General features: G+C 38.5%; 1 protein-coding gene across 1 annotated transcript; it reads right to left on the bottom strand.

Annotated features, from left to right (window-relative positions):
• Positions 1-1,221: 1,221 nt before the first annotated feature.
• tmc1 (transmembrane channel-like 1) lies at positions 1,222-11,472 on the bottom strand. Its single transcript, XM_026343637.1, is given in 20 exon segments — positions 1,222-1,556; positions 2,202-2,337; positions 2,718-2,796; positions 2,923-3,048; positions 3,118-3,357; positions 3,517-3,584; positions 3,736-3,864; positions 4,533-4,685; positions 4,769-4,948; positions 5,628-5,822; positions 5,925-6,069; positions 6,154-6,296; positions 6,509-6,607; positions 7,163-7,269; positions 7,436-7,517; positions 7,620-7,710; positions 7,831-8,019; positions 8,133-8,589; positions 9,058-9,081; positions 11,391-11,472. Coding segments are annotated over 20 exon segments (2,949 nt in total). The 3' UTR covers positions 1,222-1,332.
• Between the last annotated feature and the right edge of the window lie 3,500 nt (positions 11,473-14,972).

The raw sequence follows: 14,972 nt of genomic DNA on the forward strand, positions 1-14,972 counted from the left end.
CATTGTACAAGCATGGAGAGACTGGCACAGAGCCAAAACACAGCTCCTGTTGGAGGGTGAAGCAGCAGCCATCAAGGAGTTGGTATTACCTAGATAAATAAGTCGGGGGCAGATTTACAGAGAAGATGAAGGGTCTCTTTGTCCGCAGTCTCCCTAGACTTCATTAAAGTACAAAGATTGACAGTCCCTGGCTCATGATGGTAGAATAGTGCATCAGAACTTACTTCATTCTCTGACTCTCAAATAACTGTATTAATATTTAATGCTTGCTTGCCATGAATTGATCATGAGCTTCAGTGGAATTGGCCTGACTGGTAACGTAATGTAACGTCAGTGGCATTATGAGCTTGTTGACGTGCCTTAAATAAAACAGATTAGGGAAACAGTAATCCTCATAGGCAACGCTTAAATTGCACAGATCTTTTATTTCAACTAAATATGCACAGAAGAAGACTATTGCTTACTACCACTACACAGACACTAACTGATGACCACAGCACTGGTCATTGGTCGAATGTTAACTGACAAGTTTAACAGAATCAGCTGACAGCTTGAATGTGAATATTTGGCATTAAATACAATCTGTATATATAATATGAGTGTTTCAAAGTTCAGATCCAGCCAGAGATGACTGAGCGATCCATTTCAGCCTAAGCAGCTAGGTTAAATGGTCTCCTTGTCTAATGAATAGTTTAAAACTTTGTCCTAGTCACAGGTCAAGGGGACAGCTGTGCTCAATTTCTAAGACACCATGACAAAATTAAAATTAACCACAGTTACTTATGTCTACAATGATAATGACTTTGATTCCTAATTTGTTAGGAAACTTTAAGTTTAACTAGGATGGTTAAAAACCAAATTCAAAGATAGGCATCTGCACAACATGCCCTTCAAAGACTGAACAAAAAAATGTAGGGAATTATTACAAAATAAAGTCATTTTTAAAAACCTCCAAGTTTACTTCAATTATAAAAAATGTGTAATAAAAATAATGAATTTCAAGTGTTGAGTTACTGTGTATACTGCATAGAAAGAGAATCAATAATTTAACCAAATTCAAATGAATTTAGAATTTACTGCAGAATTTATTTGCTAATTTACTGATTAAATCTAAATGTTATTAAATGACACAGTACAATGTAAGAAAATGTTATTGTGTTTTTACTAATGCTTCTTTAGTAAACACAGGAACAACTACTAATTTCAGTTTAAAAGCACATTTCTATAGGAGAAAATGTCCAACATGTCCATCATTACTGTCCTTCCACAGTGTGTACCCAAACCTGACTTTGGGTTTGAGTTACATTTGCTAATATGCTGTTTTTCACTCCCTCAGTGTCTCTGTGGGCTTGGCACCTGGTACATCCTGGGTTCAGTTTGCCGAGGGAATCCAGGCAGGTATCCAGGAGCTCCCTGGATGTCATGGTGATAGGTCCTGGGGACGTGGACTCTGGTGGCTGGAAGTTGGTGTTTTTTGTCTCCACCAGTAGAAGGAGGGTTATGTCCATTCTTACCATGATGCAGCCTCTGGCTAGTGCCATGGTTGTTTTCCACACCTGCTGAAAGACAAGTAAGAAATTTAGAAAAGAAAATACATTTTGCTTCACACTGAGGGAAAAATAACAACACTGCAAATTTTTTTGTCCACAAATTACTGACAAAAATAAATATTTCACTATTATCGAAAGACAGTGGTGTTTGTGCGCTTGCACCAGCTTGTTCAGCCAAATACCTAGTAGTTACAGCTATCTTTCATTATAAAAATACAGAAGACAGTACACCTAATGCCAGTCATTTACAGTATATATTGTACTGCAAACACTGCAAAACAAAATTGCTAATAGTTGATAAAGATGGAAGATGAAAAGAAAATATGGATATAAAATTAAATAATACATCAAGCTAGTAAGTGAAATTTTACCATTTTTGCTTTTCTTTTCCAAATGTATATATAAATATGTTTCTATATATTTTAATGCTCTATTTTTTTTATTATTAAACTACCTGGAAATTATGTATTTAGTTACACCTTTTGACTTTTCTAAATTTTACTATACTTTTCTGATGTTTTAGTGTCCGTTTTTAAAATCCAAAATGAAAAAAACAATATAGATGAGTCTAGAATTGTGATTGTCTAGCTTTGTATCCCATTAAAAAAATCCTTGTGTTTCCTTTTCATTTAGCCTTTTCATAATTCTCACCGTCCAGGTCTTGTGGTGAAGCATTGTTGTCTTTTTGTTGCTCAGTAGTCTGTGATGCTGCTTTTCTGGCCTCCTCTAGTTCCAGTTGGGCCTTCAGTGCTGCTCGTTTGTTCTTCTTCTTGTTTTCCTCGTTTTGCTTAAAGGGAATAGGCACAAACATATATGAGATAGATTTGAGAAAATTCAGAGTCCAAATGTAAAATATTATGACAGCACCATCGAGAACCAACACAGTGATGAGTGTTGCTCCCTCTGGTTTTTGGACTGACATAAGACACTGCTGCTCTCTGCTGGAGTAATGATTTTGATACAACTAATGTGTTTCACAGACAGACACCACAGTGGCCTCAGGTGGTTTATTTATATATCTGCACACTGGGGAGTTTCAAAGCTTCTACAATAAATCCTCATGAATTTGATTTAGTTAACATTGTGGCATACTGTATCGTAACCCTCCACCCATGCTCACCTGGCTCTAAGTGTTAGTGTTATTAGCAAAATAAAATTTTGGTTTACCGTTTGTAGTTTTTTCTTCAGTTCCACGTTAGCTTCTTTGTAGCTTTTCGATGTGGATTGCAAGTAATAAATAGCCAGGCTGCAACATGAAATGACAGAAGATTACAATCAAATGTTAAATATTACCACCAAAAATAAAAATGCTTGTGCAAAGTATGGTTGTAATATGCAAAACAATGTATATTAATACAGTCTGCTAACTCACACCATAAGCAATATGAAGGGTAGCACTAATCCAGGGTTAGAGGCGTAGCTGAACACTTTACTGAACCAGGCAGGGAAATCTGACTCAAGCGTCTCTTGGATCACATCAAACATACGGTTCTTCCCACTAAGAAGAAGAGAATGATTGTAACAGAAGCAATCAAATTTACCTTATCTGTTGACCAAACCTCCTTACCTGAAGGGGCCACAGTCAAAAGAAGGGGGAATGGTGACAATGGTATAAATGGCAGGTAGAGTGGACAGGAAGAGGATGACGAGCAACATGGCCATGTAGAAGTTGTTGGAGCCAGAGGCCTTGAAGACCCTTTCCTGTGGCACGTTACAGCACATGACAGCCCAGCATTGCAGGTACATGGACACATGGAGTCGAAGGACGTTCAGAGCAGGCAGGCAGGGGGCGTAGAAAGCACCCATCCTGGAGGGAAAGATTCAGCAAAACACTGAGTGGGCCCTAAGAAGGTTTCCATTGTAGCTGTGACATGCTGGGTGTAGGTAAAACCTCAAATGAAAAGTGATGGTACAGTCTAAATTGTGTTTTTTGAAGCTGCTGACTGAAATAGGAACTGTTTTATACCATATCATTCCTTGATTGAAGATCAGGCCCAAGACATTGCCACTGACATCGAACTCAGAGTAGGACGGCTAACACAACACAAACAAGACAAAAATAACTAGCTGTGACTGATATAGCCCATGTACATTTAAAACAAAAACACCTCTAAATGTAAAGTAGATGGATTATACACACTGGTGAAAAATACTGGCATGATCGCAATAAAAAAAGACGACTCACAAATCCAGCTTCCAGATCCCAACACCAGCAGGAGTTAAGAAAACGTACAAGTACAGCTCTCAGGAAATCACCTATCAGCAGTGTTATGTAGGTTGTCATGGTGTCAGATATGATCAGTCGCACAAACTCCTGAAAAAGGGTAAAGCAAAGCTCATGTAATATATAATAATATGTTCAATATGTTAATATTGAATTTTATTTCTATTGATTCTTAAAAAGAAGGAATTAAGGCCTTTCTTTCTTGATTAGATCTAAGATACAGAAACATATAGTTTTAGGCAAACTTAATGCATTTATTTTAATTTTTTTTGGTAAATATTTCTAAAAGTAACAGAATGCAACCAACTAGATAGAAATTACGGTTGAACTAATGATTAATATATAATAAAATTTAAAAAAAGAAATAACTTGATATGTATAATAAATAAATAATTCAACTCGGCTCAGCTGAGGAATCAATCACCTCAAACCAGATAATTGTCCGGTCGCATAAATAGCTGCCTCTCCCACATTTGAGTGACAGAAAAAGATTTATTGATGAAAAGTGGCATTAGGAAACAAAGGGTCATATAGAAAAAGTTCACTAAAAAGTTCATAATACTGACCTTAAAATTAATTTAACTAAAATTATAAAACTATTTCAAAATTAAATATATCGTTCATGTTGTTTGCATTTAAATACTTCATAATACTCTATACTTGTATTTAATATTAACCAACCATCACTGGTCAATGATTATTGGTCAATTGGTCAAACAATTGGTCAACCATTAACACACAAACACACACACACTGACCTGGCCGACCATGGTCTCCCAGCAGGGCCCTCTGGGCATATCAGCAGGGTTGATGGTGATTGGTGGAGCAGTGCTGTTTTCTGACACTGTGCCATTGTGAAGGCTGGTTTCCCACATGGTTATGTTGAACTTTATGATTTTTTCCTCATCCCTCTAAGACAGACAGCCATACTTCAGTTAAAATACAATGAACCCGTATTAATGTGTTTTGCTCATCTCTGGACACTAGCTCTCACTTTGAGGTTGATTTCATCCATGAGTGCAATGATGAAGGTGTAGAGATTCCCCAAGAAGAGAGCAAAGATGCGACCCAGCTGCCACTGCAGGGCGACACGAGGGTGGTAGTTCTCCAAGGTGCTGATGACGTCGAACAGCATTGGGCAGAACATTCCCAGCAATGACATAACCATGTTAACCTGAGAAACATATGGGCATTAGTCCCAACAATAACATGTGAGAACACTAAAGATCTGCACAGGTTTTTGTAGACCGATTTTAACTGAATGTATCACGATACTCTCCTATGAACCTTTTGGAATTGTATGGTTTCCTGCATTCATTTGTCATAAAATGTGATCAACAAATGTGAATAACAAATATAATTGACCTAAAATAATAACACAAAAAAAATTCTGATCTATACTAGAGGTACTTCGACTGACCCATGAATAATTTTTGAGTTTGCTCCACACAACAAGAATACGCTTATGTGAGCCATGCCTGGCCAAAAGGAGCTTTCAGGGATCTACGATCAAGAATTGATGATTTACATGAAGCTAGAATGGGTTACAAGGTGATTTTAAAGACTATTTTACTGGAGACATTTTGGGACTGTGGCTACTCTACCAAGAAGTGGCCAGTCAGAATGATCCCAAGAGCACAACACTCATTTATGAGGTAAAGAAACAACCCAGAGAGACAGCCAAGATTTGAAGCCATCATTGGAACTGGCTAACATCTGTGTTCATGAGTCTACAGTAGATGAAACATTGAACTAGCAGGGCCTCTATGGCAGGACACCACAAAGGAAGCTGCTGCTTACTAAAAAGAACATTGCTGCACAGCTGTATCTTTCACTCTCTCTTCCTGTCTTACCTCATTCCTTTCCCACCAGGTGTGATTCTCCAGTCCATCAATGGCAAACTTCTGAGAGCGGCGCACTACAAAGTAGATGAGGTATCCACTTCCTGCTAAGCAGCACAAGACCAAGAAGTTGGCCAGCACCCTCAGGAATCGAGTCAGATGGATGTTATCATCCTTTCGGCTCTCTTGCTCTTCTAAGATTGCCTCCTGGGGACACAGAAAGGACATGTACAGCATGTAGATGTAATGTACAGTAAGTGACATTAATTTATTATATTAGAACACAACTGGTCCATTGGCTACACTGACCTTGAAACTGGTGGTGATGGAGGCAAACTTATTGTCTGCAGTTTCAGGATTTCCTATCAGGTAGTCCCAGCTGGTGAACATCTTCCAACTGAAATTGAAGCTGTTATCATCTCCAACCCCGGACTCATTTGCATTACGAGCCATCCTTCAACCAGAAATAGTTATAGATTCTTTAAAGGATTGTACATTAAAATGATTAGTAAATTGTATGGAGTCATATTAAACATACGTTCTTATAACCACCATATAGCTATAGGCCACTGTGCCCACACCAACCAGGAAGTAGGAGAGAGGCATACGAAACTTGAGCCAGCCAATGGCACGCTGGTTGTTGTAGTAACCATAAAACAGGACTGAATATTGAGCATAACCCTGCAGACACAAATTTTAGTAGCTGTGACTTGTAATAAAAGAACCGATTTGAACATTTGCACTTGTCAGTTTGTAGTTTTCAAGTTTCAAAACACTGGGCAATATTGATTCTTGTTTTTTGAAAAAATTGTGCACATAAATATTTAGCAACAAAAAAATCTACTTAAAGTTAGTTAGGTGAGCATAATATTCCACAAACGTAGTCAACTGACCCCAAAGTCCCATAAAACAGCAAAGTCCATAGCACTGGCCTCTTCAGCCCTGGGGACAGTTTTTCTCGGCATGCTGCCATAGGGCCTTCCCATTAATGCCTGTTATAATGAAAATAGATTTACTTTGTTCATTTTTCTTAACATAGGTACTAAGTGCTTCAGCAAAGGTCAATTTATGCAGCAAAAAGTAAAACCAGATAAATTATATACAATTATAAGCATATCCCTGCTGACACAATTTAATACACATACTGCAAAAATTCCGATTTTGGAAGCAACAGAAAGTCAATTAATAGAAGCTACAGTTGGGATAATATGTTATTAATTTTGTGATGATTTTGTGCTTTTGTTTTTCAGGTAAACAATATAGAGGTAAAAATTAAATGAATAAACATTAATAACTTTCTCCAGGCCAATGATAATGATAAAAGCAGGACAAAATAATTTGTAACAAAAATAACTCCTACATTTTTGGCAGAAGGCTTAGTAGACAAGTACATTAAGCTAACTACTTCAAGAGAATAATAGATATGACTTATGTGGCAGGGTCAATAGAAAAAATGTGTGCAGACAAGCAGAATGAACAAGGAAATGTAAAAACCAGCAAAACTGCAGATGCAATACAGAGAAACAATGACTAATAAAGTGACGTACCTCTGGCACCATAACCAGGCCAAAGGTCAGACAAAATAAGATCATGTTGATGCCATACATCCACCTCAAGAAGATAAAGTAAGAGGCAACTGAGGAGCCGAAATGACCTGTGAGAGGGTGAGAACCACTGTGAGGAGGGTTACTGTTGAAAACTAAAACTAAACAATACATATGTCTGTGGCCACACATCTTATATAGAACTGTTGATTATTCGTCTATTTATAATTATTTAAACTTGATTATTATACATGAAACTTGAAAAAAAAAACTTACTTTCAATTTCCTTTATTTTCATCTCCCATGGAATACATGCAGTTTTGAAGTTTTCAAAGTCCCGCTGGAACTTCATCCATTTCTAATACAATGATATCAGATTTAAGCATCATACAGTATGTTGATTACTGTTGATTCGTACTTAAATGATGACATAAATAAGTCAGTGTCAGTAGTTCCTTGCCTTGGTCATCATGACCTTGTACACATAGAGCTTTCTGCCTTTCCCCTTCCCTAAAGCACCCTCATATTTCTCCACAAACTCCTGAGACTCTCTATAAGAAAGGAGATATTTATTAAACAAAGTGACCAGTGACACATCAAATTGCACTTTAGAAATCACGGGATTCTGATCATTTCAGAACTATAATTGAATGAATAAAAAAGTAAAGTACCGTAAAGTGACAAGTTTCTTTTTCATTGGCCAGGGCTTTCCCCTCAGACTTTGGATCAGTTTCCTCCTCTCATCCACTGCCTCCTTCAGCTTCTCCAACTCCTCTGGTGACAGAGACTCTGGGCTCAGCTCTTTCTCCTCATTGCCCTCTTCTTCCTGGTCGCCTGCCTCACTTGTCTCTTGCTCTGAACTGAGGTGTCAAAGTTTTAGAGCAGAGCAGTTTAATATCTTCATACCATTGTACCTTCACTTCTGCTCAGCAGCAAATTATAGATGGTGTGAATTTGTAAGATAATACTTCACCTCGTCTCCACCACTATCTTACGTTTTTTCTTCTTCACATCCTGTGCTTTCTTCTTTACTGCACATTTACCCGCATCCTCTTCTTTCTGATCTTTGTTGGCACTTCCATGTTTCTTTTTTCCTTTGGCATTTCTTTCACCAGCTTCTCCCTCCTCCTGCTCTATTTTTCGATTTTTTTCATTTTTAATATCCTTCCTCGTTCTTGCAGCTTTGCTGCTTTTAGTTTTGGCCCGCTCCTCCTCACCTCTCTTTCCTCTTTTTGCTTCTTCATCATTCTTTGTTCTCCTTCTCCTGCCTCTTTCTGTTCTTTCCGGCCTGTCCTGTAATTCCTTTTTCCTCTCTTCTTCTCCAGATACTCGCTTTTTTTGTTCATTTTTCCTCTTCTTTTTGTCTTTCCTTCTTTTTTCTCTGTGTCTTTCCTGTTCCTCTTGAAAAGTGGACACCTCATCTGCATCACCTGTGGTAAAAACATAGATGTTGTGTTTTTCAGCGTAACATAAAGCATTAAAATGCTCACATCATTGAGTGTGAGTCTTAGAAATACATAATAACAAATCATATGATCTATTTTTCTCTGTTGCATATATGTTTTTGTCCAGGTGTAATATGGAATTCAAGGCACAGTCCATGATGAAGGGGAAAGGGGAGTGCATATGTACAGAATTGGATATGTGGATATACAGTGTAACTGGTGGAGCAGTGAGACTGAATGGGTATAAAGAGTAGGCTGAGACATTGGTGCTTCTGAGAGAAGTGAAAGAATAAATGGTCAGAAATACAAACTACAGACAAAAAGGTTTTCCATGAGAACTTGAGGTGAGACTCCTCTGTAAATGCAGCGCTTAAATATGACTAGGGTAGGGTTAGCTAACCCTGACCCTAACCCTAACCCCACTGTGTCATTATTATATATGAAAGCACTCACCTGGAAATCCAAGCCCAATGTCAGCTGTAGAAAGGAGATAATGGCACTGTAGGAATTAAAACATTTAGAAAACCTTTTCCAAAACAAGTCTACTGTTTGCGTCTTCTAGACTTTTCAGGTTCACTCATTCTGGATGCAAGCACTCAAAGCATTACCTACAGGTACAGTCATCCCTTAAGCAGTATCACTACTGATTAACAACACGTAAATGCCTCTGTAAGAAAATAAAATGATCATACTTCTATTGCACATGTACACTACTGCTCAAAGGTTTGGGATTTTCTAAAGAAAAAGACATTTTCATGTCATTCACAGACAATTGTATCCATTTCACAAACTATTACAATTAATCAGATGATTCTTAAAGAATAATCTCCATTTTTGCATAAAGGCCTAATATTAGCAATTGTCAGTCCTCTGCATCAATCTCCTGGTATGGTTGCTAATTCAAGTTAATCATTTTATAAGGCTGATTGATTATGTGAAAACCTTTTGGCAATTGTGTTGCATAGCTGAGAACAGTTGTACTAATGTAGCAAACAGGCGAGCATGGCACTCTTTAGGTTAGTTAGTTTAGTATCTGAACATCAGCAGTTGTTTGTTTACAGGTTCCAATAGGGACCAATAGCCAGAAAGAAAGGACTTTCATTAGATACTCAGTCTATTGTTGTCTTTGGAAAAGGAAGGTTACTCAATGTAGAAATTGTGAGGAAACTTAAAATTTCTTATCATGCTACTACTCCCTTCAGAGAGCAGCACAAACTGGTTCTAACAGGGACAGAAAAATGAGTGGGAGGCCCCGAAGCACAGCTGTGTAAGAAGACAAATATCTGAGAGTGTGTAGTTTAAGACAAAGACTCCTCACAGGTCCTCAACTGGCAGCTGCACTAAATAGTACACCAGCGTCAGGATCAACAGTGAAGAGTAGACTGTCAACAATGTCAGACTGGCTAAAAATACAAAAGACTGAGATGGGCAAGAGGGCACAGACATCAGACACTGGAAGACTGGAAGAAGGTGTTGCCTACAGATGAGTCCATGTTTGAGGTCTTGGAATCAAACAGAAGAACAAATGAAAAGATGCTAGAACAGTGCTAAATACCTTTTGTCAAGCATGGTGGAGATTTGTACAGAATTGAAGGGACATAGAGAAAGGAAAGCTGTCAAAATTGATAGCTAGAATGCCTAAAGTCTGCCAGGCTGTAATTTCTGCAGAAGGTGTTTGCAGGAAAAGTTTGAAGAACTCATTCATCATTTCCATCAAAATCATTATTTCTAAATCTGACAATGTCAGCATGTCTTTTGCTATATATCCTATGTGTTTCCTTGGACAGCAATAAAATTACCTAAGTGATCCCAAGCCTTTGAACAGTAGTGTATATCTTTTGTCGCAAGCTTTGTGCTGAACAAATAAAGCGGCATCATTAATATACTTATTAACGTTCCAATATGATACGTGCAGTATGTCATTTCCTTCATGTCATGACCCTCTCGCAGATCCTTTTCAGCTCAGCCTAACTTTGTTGTTTGTACCTGGCACTATTGACCTGCAGTAATGATGGGGGATAGAGAGGAAAACAAAAAGTACCACTGACAGACTGAACAAATATTTATGTAGTCAGCCTTTTGATGTGTGTCCTTAGTGTAACCGGAGTGGGCAGCACACAGGTCATTATGGCTGTGTGCAGTAGAGGGGCACAAAAGACACAAACAATAGCCTAATGAAAGTAGATGGGGTGGCTAAGCCCACAGGGACCAGGGAGACAGCTGAGGGCCAGAGGCCAGCTCCCAAATATGCAGTGGAGTGAGCTAGATGCAAGAAGGTAGAGAATAAATATCTTTAAGATGGTGCATGGTTCACCTTTTGTTAATTCTGAAATCTAGAAATACTAGGTGTACTGTTTTTATTTCTCTTTTAGTAAACTATTATATATATAATAGTTTACTATATATATTTCTTTTTATTTCTCTTTTAGTAAACTATTATGTATATAATAGTTTACTATATATATATATATATATATATATATATATATATATATATATATATATATATATATATATATATATATATATATTAATAAAAGAGAAATAGTTTACTACAATAGCAAAGTTATTTATTCTCATGTTCCATTGTGCATCATAAACATACTATAAACAAAGAGATCATCAGTAATAATATAATAATAAATAATTTTTATCTTAATGACCCTTAAGTAGGTAAATCTATCAGGTTTCGCAACACTGAGGATTAATAATCATTGTTCTCTCTTAACAAAACACCAACAGACAACATAATTAGAAAACAATCTGAAATTAAAAGACTCTCTTACTGTCATTCTCAGAGGTGATCAGACTGTGTTGTGACATCTTCCTCTTGTGGTCCTTCAGCTTTTACAACATGCGCTCCAGCATCCAGTGGACTCCAGGGGATGTGTGAGTTGGTAATAAAGCTGCAAGGTCTCAGTTCTGCATCTTTATAGGGAAGGATGCCTCCCATCCAAGCCAACACACTGGCATGGGAATGAAGTGTGTGTGTGTGTGTGTGTGTGTGTGTGTGTGTGTGTGTGTGTGTGTGTGTGTGTGTGTGTGTGTGTGTGTGTGTGTGGTGTGTGTGTGGGTGTGTGTGTGTGCTGTGGGGTAGGTACATGATGAGTAAGTTTACTTTTTCCTTGCCACCCATCGACCCGAAACAGGGACAATGGAAACCCTAGAGCCTTGCAATTTCACTAGCAATTAATTATTCAAAACAGTTATGACTGGCTTTATGCAGCTGTGTGTGTGTGTGTGTGTGTGTGTGTGTGTGTGTGTTTGTGAATGCAAAACGTGTATGTACTTATGTACTTTAAGTATGTGTGTGAAGACAAAAAAAAAAAAAAAGCATGACGGTTATTAGAGCATCACAGCTCTTTGAGAATCCCTGTATCATAACAGATGATTCTGCTGTTAGGGTTCACTGAAAAGTGACAATAAACAAACGTCACTTTCACTTTATTTGGTTATATGTCCTCTAGGTTTTTTTTATTTTCTTTTAAAATAAGGCAATTGTTTGTCTGGTGTTTTTATCTGTATACCCATCAGTTAATTCTAGCTATTTCCTTATGTTCCCTGTTCAATTGTGAATAAATGTAAAAGCAAATGCAAATGTAGTATGTATCTACAAAAATCTATATAAAGCCATACGCATAAAAAAACTGGTCTCTAATACAGAAGTCCCTTAAATTCACTTTCTATTTTTCTTATTTCAACGTGTCTGACAGCTATTCAGCCACTCTGTTAACTGGGCCCTTCTCTCAGTAGTTAGTTGTGTAATGGTTTCTGGTTTTATTTAATATAAAAAAAACTAAGCTGGCATTTAACATCACAGCAAAGAATATAAGTTTGCAGGTCTCTGGTTTAATTCACCCATATAAGATGTCTTATAGTGTGGTTGTATAATGACAAAACAAAACTGTCTGCCATTAAGAAAAATGACAACTCATTGACAAACATAATGTTTACATCTCAAGTCTGTGTGAAGGGTGAGTTCAGTGCCAATGAGCCTGCAGAGGGCAGTGTTGCTCTATACTGTAATGTACAGGATGACATACTTCTGCTTTGGTAAAGATAACATTTATCTTGGAGTGACTTGTTTTCTGCATACTTGTCTGTGTATGTTTGTGTGTTTGCACATGCTGAGAGAGAGATTGACGTGTCACATGTACGAATGTTTGTGTGCATCAAGTCATGTGGTGCGGAGAGAAGATGAGCTTGAGCAATATCGGTTTCCCAGTGCTAAAGTTAACTGCAACTTCTAGGGACTCATTGAACAGTACGGAGAGGTGAGGGAGGTCTTTCTTAGAAACAGCGTCCCACCTGCTCAGAATAATGCACAGACTGTACTGTGAGCCCTCTGATATTTATATGTGGGCATTTTGTTCATCTGTTCCAAAGAGTGTGCTTTATTGGTGTCTGACCAGGAAATGACAGGAGTGTGTTGCTGTGTGTACACAGCACATTATGTCTGTGCTTCCTTTTTTCATGAAACACTCAAAATCATTTGTAGCAGGCGTTAGACAGTGATTCATCCATTTGTTGGTGTGATTAAAGGCTACTGAGCCCTGCATATACTGTATGAGTCAAACAGTAGCTCTGTAGCAGTCTGACAGCAAGATCCCGGAGTCCTAATGCAGGTCAGAGAGGCAGGAAAAGCAAGAGAGACTCAGAGTAAGCTTCTCTAGTGAGGTCTACAACATTATACCTATAGCTAAAAATATAAGTTAGTGTTTAAAGGGAAGGAAATTTCATCAAAGCACAATTCCCAGTACTGTGCAGTACTTTGCAGTCCACTGTAAAAACCAAAAAGCTTTGTATGAGGGCCTGCCAGTTGTTTTGCCAGTGAACTTTGTATAGCATTAACTGTTTACACTAAATGTAAAGCAGCGGGGAGTTGCATCCCTGAGGCAAGACAGCTGAATAGAGAGTGCAGGTTTATCAGGTGTGACTCACCCATCATATAAACACTTTTATGCCAGAGGGACTCAAAATGAGACAATCTCTGCATAGAGACATGTGATCAACGGCAGCTAAAACTCAATGGTTTCTAGTGGCAGAGTGAGGTAGATTGTTTACCTGATGACTGAGCACACTTTAGAGCTATTTGTCACTTTAAAGACCAACACAAACCTCCTTTTTATTGTTGTAATATACTTCTACTTTCTTTACAACATCCATAACGTGGAAATAAAAAACTAATGACCATTGTCCACCATAAAGTCACATGTCTTTACTTTAAAATTTGCATGGCTGTTTTTTTTTTTCCTCCCTTTGCTGCATTCCTGGGCTTTTCTGAGGTAGAGGACTGACTGTTGCACCACCGTGGGTCTAAAGGAAGGAAGGCAACTTTTAGGTTAGGCATTCCAGCATCGAGAACATTAAGAGCAAAGGAGATAAAGAGGTGGTTGGTTTACATAGATGGAAGAGGAGTGCGCTCAGTTCTGAACACCATGTTCATGGCACAGCTACAGATAGACAGAGTAGGTGTGAGTGAGGGAGAGAAAGAGAGAGCATGGTAAGTATGCGTGAGTAAAGCAGCGTCATCGAGCAGGGAGGTGGCCTTTGTCAGACTATGGGTGTTGTTAGGGGATGGACTTGGCTTCTGCAATTGACAGATTACAAGGGTGGAGGAGTGGCTTGTTCTTGCAGACAGAGAAGCACGTGGCTAGGCCCGTCTGCACGAGGGAGCAGCAACAAAGACCAGCCAGTGAGGGGAACAGAACAGAACACAGGGCATCTGCTGCACACACATTCACACTGACTCTTTCTGTTTCACACACACACACGCGCACTCACATGCAGGGGTTCACATCGGTTCGCCCCACTCAGGCATGCAGTCACACACACAGCCTCATATGCTGCAGGGGACAATTCCACGCAGCACGGCATGTAAAAGTGAATGGTAACAAATATAACAACACAGTCCGTCATATGCATCACTTTTCAGCAGCTTTCCACAAGACGTGCGCACACACATTTACACGCATGGCTTGTTACAACAACAACCATCCACATACCCATTTATGGTGAGGATTGTGTGTGAAGGGAAGAGGAAGGCAGAAGGAGAGAGTGTGAGCTGGGAAATTTTGGGGGGCTCCTCCCTGGTCAGAAAATAACAAGAAACATATTCATGAGAGAAGCAGCAGAATGAATAGGAGCACAAGTGAGGGACTGAATGGTCAGTCGGTGCTGAATCAGCAGATTACATTCATTTGATCCAATTTATTTTGCTCTTTCTTTCATTCTATTGCTTTATGTGTCTTTTGTTTCTTTCACAAAATACTTATATGTTGCTGCTCTGTGCTTGGGCATCCTGTGTGTGACTGTGATATACCTCACGTTTCCTTTGGTGTTTCTTAACAATTACAGCAACAACAGTG

Source organism: Anabas testudineus, chromosome 9, assembly GCF_900324465.2.
Source record: "Anabas testudineus chromosome 9, fAnaTes1.2, whole genome shotgun sequence".
Classification (NCBI taxonomy): Eukaryota; Metazoa; Chordata; class Actinopteri; order Anabantiformes; family Anabantidae; genus Anabas; species Anabas testudineus.